We start from the raw sequence: 21142 nt of genomic DNA on the forward strand, positions 1-21142 counted from the left end.
AATAAATCCCTTTCTGATTCTGATTCTGATAACAAGAATTTATGTTCAACATCACTTGCATTCCGTTTCTTTTCTGCATAAATAAACAGAAAAAACGGAATAATGACGCCACCTTGTGGCTATTTCTGCATATTTTATTTTTCCCAATTCAAATCAACCAGAAACTGTCTAAACCACTAGAAACGGTGTAAACCTGCCACGATCTTGCCCTTGAGATATAGATCTTGTGCCGTCACAGCAAAAAGAACACTGACTGCTGTGAACAGTCATCAACAATTATGAGGTTTTGCGACAGAGAGGACAACACCATTTCAAAATGGTAGGAATAAAGTTTTATTTTCATATGAAGAGGTGGTTTCGATTTTTCTTCTTTTACAAGTAGTATGGTTGATAAAACTTGCAAAAAACGTCTAGCATATTCCAAGAATGTAAATGAGAAAAAGGGGAATTATTGCTGAATGTTAAATGAAGACACTTTTCACCGAGTGGAAAAACAATTTGCTTGCTGCTTTTTTTCCATGCACCCAACTACCTGGACCACTAGGACATGCAGGGGTGGGGTTGAGAGGAGAAGGGGGAGGTAGGGAGAGGATAATGGGGGTGAGAGGAGAGGCAAGAGGTAGAAAAAACAAGGATGATTGCTGGACAAACACACACATGGCAGAAATTCCAACTTGCGTGTGTGTTGTGTGTGCACATGGGTGAATACTGTGTATGTGTAGTGTGTAGGGTCAGAGTATGTCATGTACAGTGGGGGAGAGTGTGGATTTGTTTTTCTGCATGTCCAATTAGATTGTGTGTGTTTGACGGGAAAGGTATAAATGAGTTCAAGGAAAGGAAAGAAAGAGTGAGAGAAAGAGAGAGAGAGGGTGGGGGTGGGGTTACAATTCAACTACCTCTAGAAGCACACTACCCTCTCTTGCAGTATTCCACATTGCAAATCCCAGATTACAGTGACACAAAACAAACTAGCCAGAACTTTGGGCAATGAAAACAACGTAATGTATTTCTAAGTAAACATAAGATTCCTCTAAATTCATTGGAGGAGTTTGCTGTCATTTTTTAAAATGTATTTACTAAACATATCAGTGATACATGCAGCTCCAGTGAATCCTCTGTCTAGGGCAAATTTATATTTATCGAAAAGCCTTTGGGGGGGGGGGGGGGGATGTACCATTCCTCACACTGCATCCTGTTCTTTGGATTACAGTTGAGCTCTGTTCCATTTCAATTTCTTCCACCTCAAGAAGCAAATTCCAAAACTGAACAAAATAAAAGGTACTCACATTCATTGTTTTCATATCAATCATTTGAAACGTCAGAGTATACATCATGTTAGAGAACCAATGCCTGGCAGAGAGTGCATTCTTTTCTTTTCTCCTTTTTACATTCCACGATAAAAGAAAACTTTGCAAAAGGGTTTCAAATCACTTCCTGAATTTCCAGAAATGGGATGGAACGTACAACCATCCTGCTCTAGATGAGTCTGGGAGGAGGGAGAGAGTGGGGGGAGGTTTCTGCTTCTGTCTCTGATATCATTATACCTCTGAGCTGAATTGTAAGGAGCGGCTGGCTGCCTACAGTTGAGTGGACGGCTTTGCTACCTGCAACACCGCTACCTCTTTTTCTATCTTAAGATTCTCTGATAGATAGGTTGATTCAAAAGGTGGACAGAGACAAACAGACATGTATCAGATAATTCAGTCAATATGACCAAGCAAAGTATACTTATGTTAATCAATAAAGGTATAGGAAATATGCAAACCAAGGATGCAAGAAGTAATAATATTATCATACATCGTCTGTTGGCTGTGATAAAAAAGAAGAAGAAATAAGACAAAAAACAACAACAATAAGTATCAAACGCACTGCAGACGGGCAGTTCACGTGAGAGAGGTGTGGCTAAATGAACCTGTGTTGTCAGTCATGCAGCGAACCAGTGCTGTCATTTCGACGAGCAGGTACAGACTTCACACAGCAAACCCGCGTCAGTACATTTGACCATCTTAATCCCCCACGCGTACCTTACTGAACGTGTTGGCTTCACCCACACTGAGACCCATATACTAGAACCACACACTGTATCTGCATTTAGGGATTTCACAAACCAGACTTTTTTTTTTCAAGTTTCATTCCGAATTCATCCTAAACTCCCATCATGGCCACACATGAGACAGACAGACAGACAGTGGATCTGGCCTGTGGACTTATGGGGGATGGAGTTTTTTTACTGGATGGGATGGGAAAGTCCTGAGACACAGTGCGGCTAAAAGCTGCTGGCATAGGAACAGGGGTGGGCAGTCCATGGGAGGCCAGAATCAGGCTGGATTGACTGGATTGGTTGGGGTGGTTAGATTGGCAGCTCCCTGGCCAATGACTGCTCATGGAAGGAGGTCTTACAGTGCAATGGAGCTTCGGCTGCATGATGATTGATGTGTGGCGGATGTCAGATTAACAGAGACCACACTCTAGATAGATGAAGACACATACACACCAATGCACAGCACTAAACACATGCACGCACACACAAACACACACACAAGCATACACCCACACATGCTCTCCATAGTCACAACACCCTGAACACCTGTGCACATACCTTGTATTACATCTTCCCTTCAAACTCCAGCATCATTCTGTTTCTATGGAAATAACAACACACAATGAGGGGTAACGGATGACGTGAATGACAGATGGAAGTTTGTCTGAGTGACTCGTCAAAACTAGCCCATGACTTCCGGTCTGGGACAGTAGCACATCCTGTTGCGTCTTTGAAAGAATGCCCCCATGAAACAAGAGCGTGCATGTGGTTCCTACTCATGTAAACATACACCTTTACACAGGAGTGATTCATATTGCATGATGACAGAATCATATCACAGTTAAAATAGGAAGATCCCAAACTCAGAGAAAAGAAAGGAGGAAGGAGATTGGTCTATAAAAAACGAGGAGTCTGTATAAGAAAGGCTACAAAAACTCAACGGGACCTCCAGCTTCAGCATACAGCAAAAGGCACCACAATATTATTCTATTATCTAACTCGTGAAAAAATTGGCACGTAATACTCTCTCTTTGTTTTACTCTCATAATGCTGTAAATCAAAAACTTTACATATAAATATTCTTCCCCCTATAAAAAAAGTCTTTGCTGTTCGCTAGTAGACAATTTTTGCTGAAATGAAAATAAATATTTCATTTGTTTAGAATATCTGTCTTGTTATACAAAATAAAAATATTTCTCCTAGGTGCAGGTCTCTAGTCCACTGTTTGTGTGGGGTGGGGGGGTCGAGGTCAGTGGTCAGGTGTGTGGGAGGGGGGGAGTCAGGAGTGGGGAAAGGAGAAGGTGGGGGTGAGTGGGAGGGTCTTAAAGGGGTGTGTTGTCAGGTTTGGTGCGTGGCTGGGAGCCTCGGTTCTGTCCGTTGCTGCGGGTACTGGGGCGGCTCAGGCCCCGGTGAGTCCGTGAGTCCGGCCCGGAGGAGGACGACCGGTAACCGGGACACGGCTCCATGTTCATGTTCTGCATACTAAGGAAGGGTGTGCTCTCCCCGTGACCCTCTTCCTCCTCGTCCTCCTCCTCGGACTGGCTGAAGCTCTGGGAGCTGTAGTCCCGTAGGCCCATTGCACGCTGGGAGACGTGTCCGTTGAGGCGGTTCCGGCGTGGGCGTCGGCGACTCCTGATTGGCTCACGAGAGGAGGCGTACTCCTGGGTGGTCTCGTAGGCCTCTTCGTCAGGGAGATGGTAGGGGCTGGACGGAAGGCTCCCTGTGCTGTCCGCCAGGTAGGGTCGCCGGGGGCGACGGGGCTGCCGGTAGAGTCGCCCGTCCTGTAGAAAGACAGACAGGATGGACTGAGTCAGGCATCACACACTGCGCCACATCACATGAGCACTGTACATTATGATCTGTACTTCTGTACATTGAGCAGAGTAAAGTAATGTAGAAAATACTTGCACACCGTTAAAGCAGCATTATGTATGTGTGTGTGTTTGTTGTATACCTCTGGGCAGCACAGCAGGGGCTGGTCGTCCTCACGGTGGTAGGCGGCAGCAGCAGGAGGGAGGGAGAGGGCGTGGCCTGTGTTGGGGGAGGTGATCTGGAAGGTGGGTACTTGGGGAGGAAGCGGGGGGTAGTGGAACTCCACTGGAGATAGCCGTGCCGGTGTGGTCAAGGCTGACACATACCTGGCGCACACGCACACACACACACACACAGGCATACCAGATACATACATGTACCAAAATGTACACACAAGGGATCCAAACACTGGGGTTATCCCTTGAGAAGCAGGCAATCCATAGTGAATCTTTGACACATAGACAGACACACAAAAGAGAGAGAGAAATGAAAACAGTGGAGGAGCATGCTACAGATGCAGTCAGAGAGAGAAAGGAGGCAAGACAGAAAAGACAGGCAAGAAAGAACTTGCCGGACAGACATCCTCGGGCCTACCTGTCGCTGTGAGGTGAGTCTCGGAGCGAGTCATAGGAGTCTCCGTACGCCATGCCCTGCCCCGCCCCCTCCAGACCCCCCCGCTGGGCAGCTCTCCACGCCCGGGCCTCCATGCAGGCCGGGCTGCTGCACTTACTGGTGCCTACTGATGAAGACAGTGCCCCCGATTGGCAGTCTGAGTTCATGCTGTCTGTCCTCTCCATGCTCCACGTCCTCTCCTCGTGTCTGTGAGGGAGGGGGGGGGGGGGGGAGACACAGAGGAAACAAGGATGAGAAAGAGATGGGGAAACTGTGTTTCCCTTGAGTTCCCTTCCCTTCATGCTTGAGTTCATGAATGCGGTTTTGTGCATTTGTTTTGGGAATGTGTTTCACAGTATATATCTATCTATCTGTGTGTGTGTGTGTTTGTGTGTGTTTCTAGAGCACCTGGAGGCGTGCGAGGCCGTGGAGGAGTGGTGGGACCTGGTGGACATTCGGCTGCCTGCATAGTTGCCTGCTCCCTCTGTTCCGTGTCGTATAACACACTCTGTGGTGGGCGCGTTCTTAGAGATGTACTGTCACACACGCACACACAGAAAAGGAGAGGTAATGATGGGATTTGTAGTCCATAGGCTTACTTTTGTGGCACTGAAAGGTTTCTTTTTGTTCCAAATGTTTCAACGACATTTTCTACTGTGCGTGGGCTGTGTGTCTGCTGTGAGGACTCACATCCACCATGGGGATTTCCTCTGGGCCTGGGCCTGGGTGGTTCGGCCCATTGGCCAGCATCCGGTTGGGCTGTTCCACACACTGGTTCTGGTGCAGGTGGCTGTGCATCTTCTTCCTCTGCTTCCTGTGGACACACACGCACAGACACACAAAGGAGAGATGTCGATTAGTGATCGAGAACCAAGCTGTCTTCCTGTGAAGGGGTTTGAGTTTGTCTCCAGGGCCTACTTGGTTTTGCAGTAGGCCACCACGCAGACGATGCCCACCACTAGCAAAGCCACACAGATGCCCGTGATGGTCAGCACCCGTCTCTGGTACAGTTCCTCCGCCTCTGTGAACAAACAACACACACGCACACATAGTCACACACACACAGACACACAAGCAAACATATGCACACACATACACATGTGTGAGCGCTACTCAACCTAAGTTGCAATACATAAAGCCCTCCTCTGTCCCTCTGTATCTAACAATAACCGCGCCCGCCATTTCACCCTATGGCAACCCCTAACCCCCCCCTTCCCTTCACTCATGGAAATGAAAGTGGATTGGACAGATGTGACATTACAACGTTTGTACCAGTCCAATTGGAGTTTTCAGCACATTGCTGAAACCCATCCATTCCCCTTACATGACAGGCTTTCATTCTGGTATGGGACAGGCCTTTTCAATCCTATGGATATGATCTTCTACATATGGATGTTCGTGCCATTTAACCTATTGTGTTCATGTAAACATGTGAGTTCATGTACCAGGGCTGTTTTAGTTCAATACTAATCCCATTGTATCTGAAGGACAAGACGACCTCCCTCTCCAAGCGTTTATGACTCCAGGCCTGCTCTGTTCCTTTCTCCAGGGCTGTCCCTAGCACATCTACCACAGTATCCATGGGATGTACATTAGGTCATAGGGGTCTGAAGGCATGCTTGTACAATGGAGTCGAAAAGACGATGGCCGTGGAGGGAGAGCATTCACGAAGCTCGCCATCGCTCGAGTCATGTAGGAATCAGCCTCCAATGACCTAGCCAGACAGATACATCACTCCTACGTCAAAAGAAATGTTGAGTTGTTGTTTGTGACATCATAATGATGGTTTGGAAAAAGTATATGCTCAGATAAAATAGCATTTGACTTCCTTCCAAGAGTTATGACTATTTGGCTATGCCAACCTGCAGCGGTACCAATCTGGCTTGGTTTTTGGTGGTAAGGATCATTTTCCCATTCAATTTGCACTACGTAAACTAGCCTTCAAATACTATTTGACCCAGATGCTGCAATGACTCCAAGGTCTATAGTAGGTAGCAGTGGTGGCGAGACTTGGTGAATACATTCCGATGGCAGCTCTGGGCCCGATGAGACACACATAGACGCTGTGGCAACAGAAGACGCACAATGACCGAGGAAAAAACGAACAGAACATGGAGACGGAACGAGGGCTGGAGGAACAGAAACAAGGAAGGCAGAGTGAGGGTGGGGGTGGACGATGTGGGAGGACGACACTGGCAGACAGTGAAGGAAGAGAACGGGGGAGGGCGTTGGGAGTGGGAAAAGAGCAGAAGGTGAAGAAAAGAGGAGGGGGGTACTAAAATAGAGTGGGTGGTTGAGTGGGGGGGGGGGGGGGGCTATAGAGAGTGGCTATTGGGGTCCTTCTAGACTGAGTGAGCTTTAGCCTTGGCATTGTGTGTGTGTCACAGGGCCCTGATACTGATAGCGATTGGGAAGAGGTGAATGGCTGCTCAGTCAGAGACACATAATAGAATTGGAACATTGGGAAGACTACAAGACCCAACTTTAAAGTGTAGGTTTATGGCTATTAAGAAGTGGGTCAAAAATGGAATAAGGATGTTGTGTTAATCTCCAGGTAACAGTATAAGGGCTGTGATTGGCCATGGATGAAGCTGCAGATGCCAATGTACGCTAAATGCACAGTCGTGTGCATACGACCACAATTATTTAATTTTTATTTATTTATTATCGGCCCTGTTATTCTTACTAACATATTAAATTTGTTTCCTAACTTTTCTTAGATTTCTTGTATGTGTTCCTCATTGCACAATATCAGTAATCTAAACACTATATGGGGCGTAGTCACATTGAGAGAGAGTATGCATGCAGAGAGGGGATACACATAGAGTATGTTATAAATGCATGTTAGTGGGCTGAAAGGGACAGATCAAAAGATTGAGTTATTGAGTTTTAAAGGGAGATGACATAGTAATGTGTGACTGTGAGAGGATCTTGGCAAACTTTAAACTTAGAATACATGAAAATAAAATAATTGTTCCATACCCATAAATTCAATTTCAAGATGCTCTGCCAACGCAGAAAGTTGATATGGTGAGGAGAGAGGGAAAAACAGGTTTCAGAGAGTGAACGGCCACAGTGGAACCTACTATATAGGCTGAAATAGATGGGTAAACAGACTTGCTAGAACTATGGAATCTCTATTGGTGACATCATGGTGATTGACAGGTGTCACATCCAATAACAGACAGACAATGCAGACAGCTGCAGCTCTGTGACCCCAGAAATGAAAGAGAAAGAGAGAGAAGCAGGCAGGAGAAGGTGCAAAGACGGAGAGACAAAGACAAACAGCCACATCACTTACTGCCGTATTTACTAGACCTCATTTCTGGGGTAAATGATAGTAGACAGAAAAACATTTTAAAAGATACAAAAAAGCAGTGTGTTACTTTCAAACAGAAAAACAGAATTGAGTAAATGAGGCTGGCAGAGCAATGCCAGGGGGTTGTTGTGTTACTGCTGGAACTGTCCTGTCATTGTTTTAGGATGCGATAGCAACCGTAGACAGTAGCATTTTACACTTGTAGATAGGATCATATACAATACCCATATTAATATGTTAACATACAGTGCAATGCCTACTTCTGAATGTCACTTTAAGTGACATTCAGAAGTAGGCATGTAGGCTAACTGTAATGTGTTGCATTCCTACGTGGTATTCGTTCTAGCTTACATGCTAATAAGGAATATTAATTTGACATTGAAGAATCTATGAACTATGAATAGCTGGAAAATTCACAGTTCACAGACTCTTGACCAATTGCAACCAGGATTTCGATGCATTTTTCTAGTTTACAATTGGCTACTTGAAGCCAATTGGAATTCACTCAACTCAAACCTGATTCGGATCCAAACCATCTTAAAAAGCTCTGTTTCCACTGTCTACTTTTCAAGTCCCCGGAACGAAACACACTAACAATCATACTGGCATGAGCTGAAGCATGGTGTCCAGGCAACACAGGTAAGCATACAGTATGTTGCAAATGGAAAGCAAAACATCACAACATGACAGTAACGACTCAGACATAGCTAGAGAGAGAGAGAGCTTTCACATTATGATAAATGGATTATCAAAACATGGCCGTGTTCAGTAGTGGCTATGCTATCAGCAGAAGTCTCTGTTTATCACGACTAGTGCTGGAAGAAAAGAAAAACATACCAAGCATACAAGCGCCCCAAGCTGCACATCGGACTTTACTGTGTCAAAAATGGAGAGGGCATGCACCAATAGTTCTATGTGTGTTGAATTCTGTCATTTCTCATTTCCACTACATGCAGCTTTGTCATTTGGTTGGTAGGGTTGAGGGGGTACTGGGCTGCTGTTCCCACCCCCCTTCCATCCCCCCTCCCTCAGTGGAGCCTGCTGGCAGGGGGCAGAGCAGAGGGGAGCGAGGTGTGAGGGGGGAGGGGGTGGACGGAGAGGAGGGGGTTGAAAGAGTGATGGCGACAGAGAGGGAAGGACACCAAGGCATGCAAGCGCACACACACGCACACATATATACATTAACACACAGACATACACACTCCGACACACACGTCCAGTCTAATTAAGACATGAGTACAAACACAAAGACACAGGAGTGAGCACACACATACCGAACACATATATAAACACACTCACACACACACACAACCCCCCCTCTCCCTCGGCATGCAGTGTCCAATGAGGAGACGGACAGGAGGAGATGGACATACTGTAGAAACCGGCCATGACGGAGTTTTGACAGCGATCACCTGTATAGTCATTTGGACACCTGATAAGGGAAACAAGACACAAAGGGGAAAAGGAGGGAGAGAGAGAATGAGGGCAGAGATGGAGGGAGAGACAGAGGGAGGGTAGTACGGGGAGAAGGATTTAAGGAGAAATGGTGGGCGTAGGGGAAGGGAGGATAGAGAGGAGAAGGAGAAGGGAGGTAAAAGAACAGAGAAAGAAGTACATGTAAAGGGGAAGGAGGGCAAAGAGAGAGGAAATAAATCGAGAGGGATTGAGGGAGGAAGAAAGGAAGGGGCACAAAAGAGCAGAGAAACAGAATTAAAAAACAGAACACAACCCCACTACAAAGTGATAGAGACACAGAGTGAACGCCTGCTTGGCATCATCACTCCCTCCCTCCTACCCTAGAGGTGTAAATACTCATATTTCGTGACAACTTACGGAAGCAACCGTGATTACCCACAAAAATTCTATACTAGTTTATGGCCCAGAATAATTTTTTTATTGGATGATTGACAGCTGTTTTTTTGTTTAGTTTTATTTGGCATACCTCTATGGGGATCCTAACCCTTTTAGGATCACAAGATAACAAAATGGAACTGAATGGCACAAGTCATGAAATGAACAGTGACGATAAACACACCATGTATAATAACACCTCCACCGTGCAGCTGCGTTACAGCAGTACACTCTAACAGCACTGTCAAGACACGCAATGGGTGTCATTGTATACAGCTATGTATGCCTAGCCGAATGCTACCACACAATCTATGTCAACCTCTATTTTTCCTGTATAACCCCCCTAAAAATATAGATACCCAACCCAAAGAGACTACTTTTCTGTGTGAATCAATTACGTAAAACAGAAGCTCTGCCTCGGAAGAGCCTGCTCAGCAATTTCCCATGCATCTATAAATAGTGCTGGAGAGCAGAGAGAGAGAGGAGATAGAGGGAGAGAGAGAGAGGGAGAGAGAGGGAGAGAGAGAGAGAGGGACATTGGAGGGAGAAGATAGACGGGCCTATGCATGCCAGTGCAACTAAACCTTCTGTTTTTCTTTCTTTTTTCTTTCTTTATTTCTTTCTTACTTACTTTCTTACTCTCTATCTCTTCGCTTTATCTCCCTCTCAGCCCTAAGAGCCAACCAGGAGCAAACTGATCCTTCTCGTTCACTCCTCCCCAGGGTGAGAGAGAGACTTCTCCTTTCTACCATCACTCATTTAAATGAGAAGAAATGTCATTGCCCTGTTTCTCTCGTGTTCTGCTGGTCCAATGTCTCCTAGGAGGAGAATCAGTCTGTAAATTACCACATCCACAACATGGAATTTTATATCAGCATCAGCGATATAAAGGTTTGATCATTTGAAGTTTGTTTTCACACTGCAACTAGGAACTAATGGGTGCCACATCCACTGTGGTTTATTAGATTTTGGTGATGCTGGTTGTCTTTCTGCTATAGGAAATGTACAGATTCAAAACATATATTAAAGTACACTCCAGAAAACTGAGTCACAGCATAGTGCAAATCTGTTGTCTTAAGCAGCTTGAGAGCAATACTTCTTACAATCTTGTTTCAACGTTGCAGAGTAGTTTTAAATTCATTTAACCCAAACCAGTGGCTGAAAACAAATATAGCGCTACCACAAGAACATTTTTAGGAAAGGATAAAGAACAAAAGAGCATGGACAAAACTCCATGGAGGATTTGGAGGAAACACACTTTAAGATTTGAATTGTGAGAGAAAGAGCAAAATTATGAACTAAAGGTAACATATATGGAGAAAAGAAAGAAAATACTGATAAGAGAAATAGAGGGATGAAGAGGTGAGTGTTTTATACAGGTGAAAAGGTACTGAGTCAACTGGCAATCTCAAAGTCAGCATGGCTACTGGATGCTGAGTCACAAGTTCAAAGGTCAACCGAATCAGAATAACCAATGAGACAGCACACTGAGTTCATAGGCAGAGAAAGGCGAGAGCTAGGGAGGTTGAAAGGAGAGAAGGGAGGGAGAGAGGGAGGGAGGGAGGGAGAAGGGAGTGAGGGAGGGAGGGAGAGAGAAGGGAGTGAGGGAGGGAGAGAGAAGAGAGGGAGGCAGAGAGGAGAGAAGGGAGTGCACTTACTTGCATGAGAGCTGGTTAATACCGTGTATGAAGTAACAGTCTCCCCCGTTAACGCAGTAGGCCTTCTCTGTGTCGTTACAGCGCCGCGCGTGGCTCACCCCCGGAGACAGAGTGGTGGTCACTGCAGAGGGAGAGACAGAGTGGTGGTCACTACAGAGGGAGAGAGACAGAGACAGAGTGGTGGTCACTACAGAGGGAGAGAGGGAGAGACAGAGTGGTGGTCACTACAGAGGGAGAGAGACAGAGACAGAGTGGTGGTCACTACAGAGGGAGAGAGACAGAGACAGAGTGGTGGTCACTACAGAGGGAGAGACAGAGTGGTGGTCACTACAGAGGGAGAGAGGGAGAGACAGAGTGGTGGTCACTACAGAGGGAGAGAGACAGAGACAGAGTGGTGGTCACTACAGAGGGAGAGAGGGAGAGACAGAGTGGTGGTCACTACAGAGGGAGAGAGGGAGAGACAGAGTGGTGGTCACTACAGAGGGAGAGAGACAGAGACAGAGTGGTGGTCACTACAGAGGGAGAGAGACAGAGACAGAGTGGTGGTCACTACAGAGGGAGAGAGGGAGAGACAGAGTGGTGGTCACTACAGAGGGAGAGAGACAGAGACAGAGGGGTGGTCACCAAAGGGAGAGAGGGAGAAATACAGAGAAAGAGAGAGGGGCGACGATTAAGACAGGATGAGGGGTGAGAGAACGAAATAGAGAGAGGTTGTCAGTGGGAGAGAGAGATAGAGAGGGTGGTTGGAGAGAGAAAGAGAGATAGAGAGAAAGAGGGACAAGGGAGTCATGGTCACACTGCAGTTGTTGCACTTCGGCTGATGTTTTGCATGTAAATAACGCGGTGTGTGTGCCTGTGCGTGTGCGTGTGTGTGTGTTCACCAGGGCGATCCGCTCTGCTCCTCTCCCTGTCGTATGTGAACTCACAGGTCTGGACGGTGATGTAGCTGGTGAAGTTCTCCTGGCCAAGCGTGTTCTCCACCACACACGTGTAGTTCCCAGAGTCTTCTAGCCGCACACGGCTGATCTGGACTTTGGAGTTTTTCCTTCAGATAGAGAAAAGAGAGAGATTGACAACGGGGAAAACAAGAAACGTAGAAAGATAGAAGCCCCAGATGGAGCAGGAACACGGGGAAGGATACAAATAAAGAAAAAAGAGGGACAATTTTTATTTATTTAAATGAAATAAAAAAGAATACTGAAATAAATGCGTTGGTGATTGGCTGTGGGAGGCTCCTACTTGTTTGTCTTGATTTTGAGGTCCCTCCCCCTCTGGAGCTCTCTGCCATCTTTGTACCAGCGGAAGGAGGGACTGGGGTTGCCCGATGCCTCACACTTCAGATACATCCGCTCTCCCTCGATCAGAGACTGGCCCCGCATGGGCCGCAACTTTGGGGCTGCCGCTGGAAGGTGGGGAAGGGGGGAGGACACAGATACAGTGTGAGAGATTGAGAAAGAGAAAGACAGAGAGAGAGAGAAAGAGAGAAAGAGAGAGAGTGAAGATGTGGACGCAAGGAGAGAGAAAAATAGAAAGCTTGCATGAAATATAATAAGCTTAAGAAAGAAAATATGTGTATTTCTGTGTGTGCGTGTGTGTGTTTGTGGTTGGGAACCACTAATTCAAGTTATTAGTCATCAACAATCTGCCAGAACCCTGGAAGTGAATGCTTAAAACTCCACCAATACATCTTCTGTTCAGGCACATACACAAACACACACGCACATGCACACATTCACAGTACATACACGCACATACAGAACATACACGCAAACACACTTACTGTACACACACACACATGCACACACACAAGCACAGTAGGTCAGTCCAACCCCGGATTACATTTAGAAAGCTACACTTCCACTCTAAGAGGAGTTTTCAGAAGAGACAGAAACGGTAGTGGTCCTGGTCTCTCCGCCCTCTCTGCAGTAGTAGAGCTGGGATGTAGAGCAGTGGAGTGCTGTGTTTCTCCCTCGCTCGCTCCACTTTGCTATCTCCTGTCTGGAGGTCTCTGGAGAGCCCGCTTCTCTCTGAACAGTGAACTGCATCAGCCAAGGCAGCTGAAGCTACAGCGGCATGTTCTAGCGGAGAGACTAGCCCACACGCTGCACAGGGCTGGGTACTAGAGCAGGGTGTGTAGGGGGAGCACAGTATACACACAGGCACGCATATACACCTACACACACGATCCGCTCCTAGGTGATGCTGGGCCAATTTTCAAAAGAGTTGTATTGCTTGCTGTTCTACTGCTTCATATACTGCATTTCTGGGCTTCTTCTCCCTCTCCAAATACTGGCTTGTCTGTTCAGTACACGAATGACAATGAACAGGAAGGATTCGCCGAAATTATTAATTGCGCACCGACTCTGTGTGTGTGTGTGTGTGTGCTTAATGAGCACCCCAGACAGATCCCACAGAAGAGAGTCACAAAGCAAGACACAACCACTTTAACCCTGGATGGGTGTGCGTGTTTGTGAAAGAGAGGGGGGAAAAAGAGAACCGTGTACGCAGCCAAGAGAGAAAGAATGTGTGTGTGTGCGCACACGCGTGTGTGTGTGCATGCGTTTGTGTGTGTGTGTGTGTGTGTGAAGCTAAACTTGCTGAGCCAAGCCTTTTATATCACTCACTGATCTGAAGATTCCGCTGTTAGAACACTGGGGCAGGGCCCAGCCAGAAAAGAACACGGGCTGACCAATCAGGCGTGACCGGCACTTTGCCGTCCAATCAGACGTGACCGATGCTACCAAGGCTTCCATCAAGGGGTCCTTCTCTCAAGGTCAGCTGACGCTCACTCTGCCCCCCCCCCCCCACCCCACCCAGCTCCCTGCCCTCCTCCCTGCCTCTCTCACCCAGGAAGAGGCATCAACAAAATTGATCTTTTTTTTTGGGTTGTTGCTTTTGCTAACAATAAGAGAGCGCGATATGAAAGCAAAATCAATGACGTGGCGCTCACAGCCCTGCTGTGTGCCACGGGCTGGGCGTCGGGCGTCACGCCTGAACATATGGCCCCCATGTATATTTAGACAGGGGTGTGATGGCTTGTACATCCTTCTAGCGACGACGATGCGTTCATAAAGCCTCCATTGGCTCCTGGCTCATGCAGGGGAGGCTTAGTATGTGAAGGAGAGGGAAGGTGGGATCATACGTGCGTGTGTATGTTCACGCATTCATGTATGAAAGAGAGAAGCACCTCTATCTCATTCTCAGATCAGTGTGATTTCTGCGGCGCACAGCTGTCACCATGGAAACCAGAAAGGGAGAGAGAAGAGAGAAAAGAGAGCGAGTGAGGAGAGGGAGGGAGCATGAGGCACAGTGGAGGAGAAAAGGGGAGAGAGAGAAGGATGGAGAGAGTCAGAGAGAGAGGAGAGACAGAGAGAGGGATGAGAGAGAGAGCGAAAGAGAGAGAGGGAGATAGAGACAGAGATGCGCATTTGCAGCCCTTAACTCGAATGATAGAAGAGGCCTACATCTAGAGCACATACAGCAGCTAACCTTTTCACACCAGCTAAACGAACCGATCCAGTGTGTGTGTGTGTGTGTGTGTGTGTGTTCGCGTGTGTGTGTGTTCGTGTCTGTGAGAGAGAAATATCCATGCAACATCCATGTGTGTTTGACCTGACTGAATGATTGTTAGTGTGCATCACTAAATCACTGACTTGCTCCTCTCCCTCTTTGCACCTCCCCCCCCCCTCCCCCACAACGTTTGTTGCCAATCTTGACCTTGTCTCTGTATTGTCTATCATGTTTTGCAGTGGGGATGGCCATGGGGTCTGCTCTGATGTTCTGCACACACACACTTACAAACACAATGCATGTACTGTACACATGGGGCATCATTCATAGTACAACATGAGCTCCCTCATCTCTCCAAAGATAACGCAGGGCTTTTAATGAAGGGGCAGAATGGGGGGGGGGGGTGCAGGAATGGGGATAGGGAGAAGAGAAAGGGGGATGACATAAGACATAAATAGAGGAGAGATAATGATAGTTGGGGGGGGAACAAATATAGAGGGAGAAAGGGAGGACCAGGCTACATGATGTTAGGATGAACGGTAGCATGTCTGTGAGAGAGAAAGACCGAGAAACACGAGGTAGACAGATAGACAGAGGGTTAGACAGGAAGTGAGAGAGGAGGAAGGAGAGGAAGAAGGAGAGAGAGACTGAAAGAGAGAGAGAGGGAGGATATGAAAGAGTTGGTGATGAATAGTTGATGAAGCGCTTGCGGGCAGAGCAGTGAGGAAAAGCTATTCTCTCCATCTCTCCTTCCTCCTCCCCCCCTCCATCCACTGACAAGGCTAGAAGTCTTGTGCACGACTTCCCCCCCCTCCCACCTCCCCTCCATCTCTGTGTCCCCCATCCTCCTCTCCTTCCCTGCCCCCTCCCTCCCTCCTTCCCTCCCTCCACACCTCACTTTCTCTCTGTCACCTCCTCCTCCTAATGCCTCCATTCCCCTTTTTTTCTAACATATTCCTGCTTCTCTTATCCATCCCACCCCACCCTCCCCTCTCTATCTCTCTCTCTCTCACACCTCTCCCCTCCTGCCTCATCCATCCTCCTCTATTTCTCTCTCTCTCTATCTCACTCTTTCTCCCTCTCACCTCTCCCCTATTCTCTCATCCATCCTTCCTCGTTCTCTCTCACCCTCCCTCACACATACTTCTCACTGCAGGATTCTAAACCTGCGTTACAGACAGTATTCCAGAGATAAGAGGATTGAAGCATTGATCACTGGCGTCCGCTATCCATCCCTTGGTCTTACTGCCTGCCTGCTTCCCTACCTTCCTGCCTGCCTGCCAGTCAGTCAGTCAGTCAGAGAAACTATAAGTTGATTCGGAGAGAGAAAGAGAGAGGGATGGCTACTCCAGAATCTACCTTTCAGAGAATCAAATAGACATCCATAGTAGAATATCTCTCTTGGTTGGGTGATAATATATAATACACTGTATGATTTTGTATGTGTGTATGTTATAGTATCCTAAAAGGCTAATCCATTCCTTTATATAAACACAAATAATAATAACTCACTTGATCCTGTATAGCCCTTGTCCACATTGAACGACATTGAAGATTGAAGACTAAACAACGTCATACATCAAACTAAACACAGACTATCTCTCCATCGCCTCAAAAATGAAGTATGAAACAAGACAACTTTAGACAGAGAAAAAGAGGGGGGAGTGGCCCGGCGACCATGTTGGTTGTGGGCAAATAGGCGGTGGAGAGCACACACGAAAGTTCCTCTCATTCACAAATGTATCTTCTATGGGCGCCTTTAAAACACCATTCTGAGTGTGGCCACTGATGGGCCAGCCCAGTGAGGGTTGATCCATTATTCACCAGCAAGGAGGGCTCCAGTTGTGTGTGTCTCTTCTCTCACACACACACATGCACACAAACATGAGCATATGTGCACACACACCTACAAATGCTGGTACATGCATTCTCATGCACCCACACAAACAAGCACTTACTGCCCACACACACACACACACACACACACACACACACACACACACACACACATGTTTGACCTAATGTGTACCTGGCTGTGTTCAACAGATGGTGATGGCACCATCAGATTGGAGTGGCGGTGAAGGGGACTGGAGAATGACTTCAAGGCAGCTACACACACAAACACACCCCAGCCCAGACACATACATGTACGCACATACAAACACACACACACCTAGGTCCATGTTCATTAGGAACCAAACATAAGTCAGCATAGTTCCAAAAAGCTCTGTTAATCAAAGATTATGATGACATATAGAGCAGAGCTGTGTATCAATATAATGATGCCTGTATCAATACACATAACAAAAAAGATGTTAAAAATATAAAAGGTCAGGAGAGTAGGGCAACAATTATTCCTCATGTGTGCCCACACACACAGTAAATGTAACTAAAGCAGGGAGTGGATCAGTATAATGTCTTTAGACTACAAATCACCACAGAGCTGGTCTATACAATCTGCCTAGAGAGACAGAAAACACACACACAGCGGTGTGGAGGAAACCTCAGCCTTCTGTTATCCAGTGTGCATAATTTATACAAGCCCCAGATCTCTCTGCTAAAGACAGCATGCTGAGGCATTTGCAGCAGAGCAGCAGTAGTTCAGTGGCATGTGTGTGTGTGTGTATGTATGTATGTGTGTGTGTGTGTGTGTTTGTGTGAATGTGTGTGTGTGTGTGCTTGCATGAGGCGGTAGCTCAGCTATAATACTACTCTACTGAGACAGAGACAAGGACAACTAAAGAGAAATAGAGAGGTGAAGAGAGAGACGATAGACTGAAAATAAAAACAGAGAACATGACAGATATATAGACAGCAAAAAATTAAATGACTGAGTGACAAATATTAGTGTACACTCAATGGGAGAGAGCAAAAAAGATTGAGGAAGATAGATGGACAGAGAGAGAGAGAGAGAGAGACAGAGAGAGACTTAGAGTATGATTAAAATAAAACAATTACCCAGAGGCCATGATATTTTATACTTTTCACAATGAGGTGATCAGTTACTATTGCTTTGAGCTATACATGTATGAGTGTGTGTGTGTGTGTGTGTGTGTGTGTGTGTGTATGTGTGTGTGTGAGCCAGTAAAGGAGAGAGCAGGTTTTGAGCAATATTTAGATTAGGAGGACTTTCTTGTGGTTACCCAGGGTGACACCTGGCAGGGTTACCCCATTATAAAAGCACGGTTCCAAATCATCTCCTCTACACCTGTTTGTGTGTGTGTGTTTCTATGTGTGTATGCGCCCAACAGGAGCACCTCCTCGAACACAAACACAGATACAGATACTGGCACTCTGAAATGAGTACTGGGACATACAGGTGTGGAATAGAATGTGTTCCTAGGACTTTCGTAGAGTTATTGAGGACCATGCTGAGCCACAGACTCGGATATCTTGGCGGAGAGACAGCAAAGGTTACGGTGACTAAGAGTAACAGATCAGTCATGAAAACTGAAATACAGCAACTGGCAAGGAGCAGCAACGACTACTACAGAGGAACGGCAACAGAAGTGCTAGCCACGCAGACACACACACTCTTCCTCTTCTTCCTGTTTATATCGCTACAGAAGGGGGGGATTTTGGATATTCTCTCTCTATTTCACTCTCTCTTTCTCTCTCACACACACACAGTGTGAGGAAAGACAGTTTATCAGGATTCATTCCACTCTACTTTGTCTCTCAGTTTCAAAAGCCCAGGTGATGTAACTTCCTGGTTACATCACTTGTGTGACCAAAAAAATACACAGCCCGTTTGATACCCTTGCTAGGTTCAGGTAATACTACAAAAGTGCAGAGAATGTTGTGAAACAAGCTGCTGATGCCAACACAGGCTATACTCAGTCGAGCACGACTCCCTACATCCTAACCCCAAGTAATGTGTGTCAAGTATGTGCTCTTCCCCATTCAGATCTATGATAACCTCAATCTCTTGTTTGCTTTTTTGTGGCTTATAATACTTAAACTGTAACCTGTGTGACAAAATATAAGGGTGGCTGGAGTCCAGGAAAATGGGGGACAGTTTACCTTTCTCTGTCATGTGCTTCAGTGTCCATGTGATTGGAATGGGCTGGATATCTGAGGGAGCTGCCATCTGATGCTTATCTGTTTGACTGAAAATCACCTAGCCCATTTCCCCACATATACCTCCCACATCCTCTCATTCTTAGCTCTCTCTCCAAACACACACATACACTCACAGGCCAGGCTTCTTGCTGACACTCATGTTCAGACAATACTGCATTCAGGTTCATACACTGGACAAAATACGTCTCAAATGAACACTAAAGAAGCACATGGTAAAGATAGCATTTACATGCAAGCTTTTAGAGCGACCCTGATCAAATTATGTGTATACGTGTCAACTTACCAATACAATGTTTTATTGACACACACTTTCACATTTCATGTGTGACCGGGTTAAGGTGGATTGAACCGTGTCGATCATCACCGAAATGGACTTTCACGAAGGCTCCTTACATCACTACATCATTAGTGTGCGGCCCTAAAGCGGGCAATAAAAGCTAAACTTACCGCAGTCCTCGCACAACACGCTCTCTACATCCTTCTTTAGGTCCGTTCCGCTGGCGTCTAGTGGAGCAAACGATGCCTTGAATACTAACGGCTCAGCCGTTGGGTCCATGAAAAAGATATACCTGTGGTCTTTCTCCACATTGGTGCACGGGGCCTCGGAACCGAAGTCCCCGACGGTAACGAGCTGCTCCCGCTCGAGTCCGCCGCTGTTCACGGGCCACACATCCAGCACTTTGACATTCACACTGTACGGCTCCCGGGAGACGTTTTCCGGTGACGAGCGCACCTCGCCCTCGATTACCACGGCGGATCGGTACGCCTGGTCCTGGAGGGAATTGAGACTCGGGGCGTAGCAGGCGAAGGAGACCCCGATGACCAGCATGGAGAAATGCACCGGATCAAGCCTCATGCCGTCGGCCGTGGCTCCGCGGTCGATGGGCGCGTTGCTGCAGTGCTGGGGCGGCTGAGGGGCGCGGATGACGGAGCGGGGTTGAAGTGGGAGACTGCGAATAGGCTCCGATAGCAGGGCAGAGCGGCAGACCTTGCGTAAGTGTCCATGCCATCTGTGTCTGCCGCTTTCCCCATACGATTTCAGATGGGGACACACTAGCCTAAGAACCGGAAACGACCCGGTTCTGCATGGTTAAAATTCTGGCTGCTGCATTCTCCTTCAACCCGTTTTTTTCTTCCTGAAACGCAATACAAGACTCGTAAATTACCCTCTTGTTGAAACCAGAGGTTCTGCATGAAGCCTCTATCCTCTCTCTACAACAAATGTCATCGCATGGGTGGGCGCATAGACTCTCTAGAAGCAAAAGGGTTTTCAGATTCCGCGCACAGAAAGCATTAATACGCACACACACAAGGTCGGTCTATGGTCCAGTCTCAGAGACAGAACACCGATTCCCTTTTTTGCCAAAATACGGAGACGAAAAATATAGCTGTTATCCGGTTATCCGGTGAGGCGATGCAACAGCGCGCTCCCTCCAGCCGCGTCCCCTGCACCCCTCAAACGCGAGCGGCTTACGTGAGCAAACATCACCTGCCCGGACACTGGCGTCCGTTAGCCTTTCCTGCGCAAACACACTAATGACCGGAGCAGCCGCGCGCCCAACACCCAACAGACCACTGACCGAACCGCCGGGAGGCAGAACCACATGTGACCATTAGAGCTTCGCAGTCTCAGTTCGGTTATAGAACAATCCGCGCACACAGCAGACCAGCCCTAGTGCGTATATCCTACTGAATCACTGAGTTGTCCACGAGTGTCAGTTGGTAGAGACACTATAGGCTACACTGCGGATGGTTGCTGATGACTAACGCTGCGAAAATCTCTGAATGGATTCAAATCGTGAGTTTTGGAACACGGTGAGCCAGTCCAACCAGAGGCCACTGTTCCAAAAGGGAGACTTAGGACACCTTTAAGACACCCACTTAATAAAAGACACCCGCATAATCTTTTGCACGGGCAGCAAGTCTTGCAGGTTGAGTTTAAAGATTAAAGGCTGGTGCGTGTGTGTGGCTTCGAACACTCAGCATGTTGGCACACGTGAGGACCATATCGAACAATGGGGGGCTGGGGAAGCACAGGAAAAAATATCCCTAGCAACAGGGTATACATCTTAATGGTTTTTTCTTCACTGAACCCCCCCCCCCCCCCCCTCCCCCATGTGACGAGAGCCTGCACATGCTTGAGCTTACGGTGGCCATGAGGCACCACTCTGCTCTATTCGCCAATTCTCCTATACCCCCTCCCCCTTAAATGCATCAATCAATCAACTCGTTCATTCACGATTCCCTCCTTCGCTG

General features: G+C 47.1%; 1 protein-coding gene across 1 annotated transcript; it reads right to left on the reverse strand.

Moving 5' to 3' along the window:
• Nucleotides 1-3363: 3363 nt before the first annotated feature.
• On the reverse strand, nt 3364-19742 carry nrg2b (neuregulin 2b). Its single transcript, XM_067247963.1, has 12 exons — nt 19334-19742; nt 12533-12695; nt 12220-12338; nt 11294-11414; nt 9158-9216; nt 7448-7471; nt 5384-5486; nt 5156-5279; nt 4874-5001; nt 4448-4672; nt 3996-4179; nt 3364-3822 (listed from the first exon to the last, which is right to left on the reverse strand). Exons 1-12 carry the CDS (start codon nt 19740-19742, stop codon nt 3364-3366), a joined length of 2118 nt encoding a protein of 705 aa, XP_067104064.1.
• Nucleotides 19743-21142: the final 1400 nt, after the last annotated feature.

Source organism: Osmerus mordax, chromosome 12, assembly GCF_038355195.1.
Source record: "Osmerus mordax isolate fOsmMor3 chromosome 12, fOsmMor3.pri, whole genome shotgun sequence".
Classification (NCBI taxonomy): domain Eukaryota; kingdom Metazoa; phylum Chordata; class Actinopteri; order Osmeriformes; family Osmeridae; genus Osmerus; species Osmerus mordax.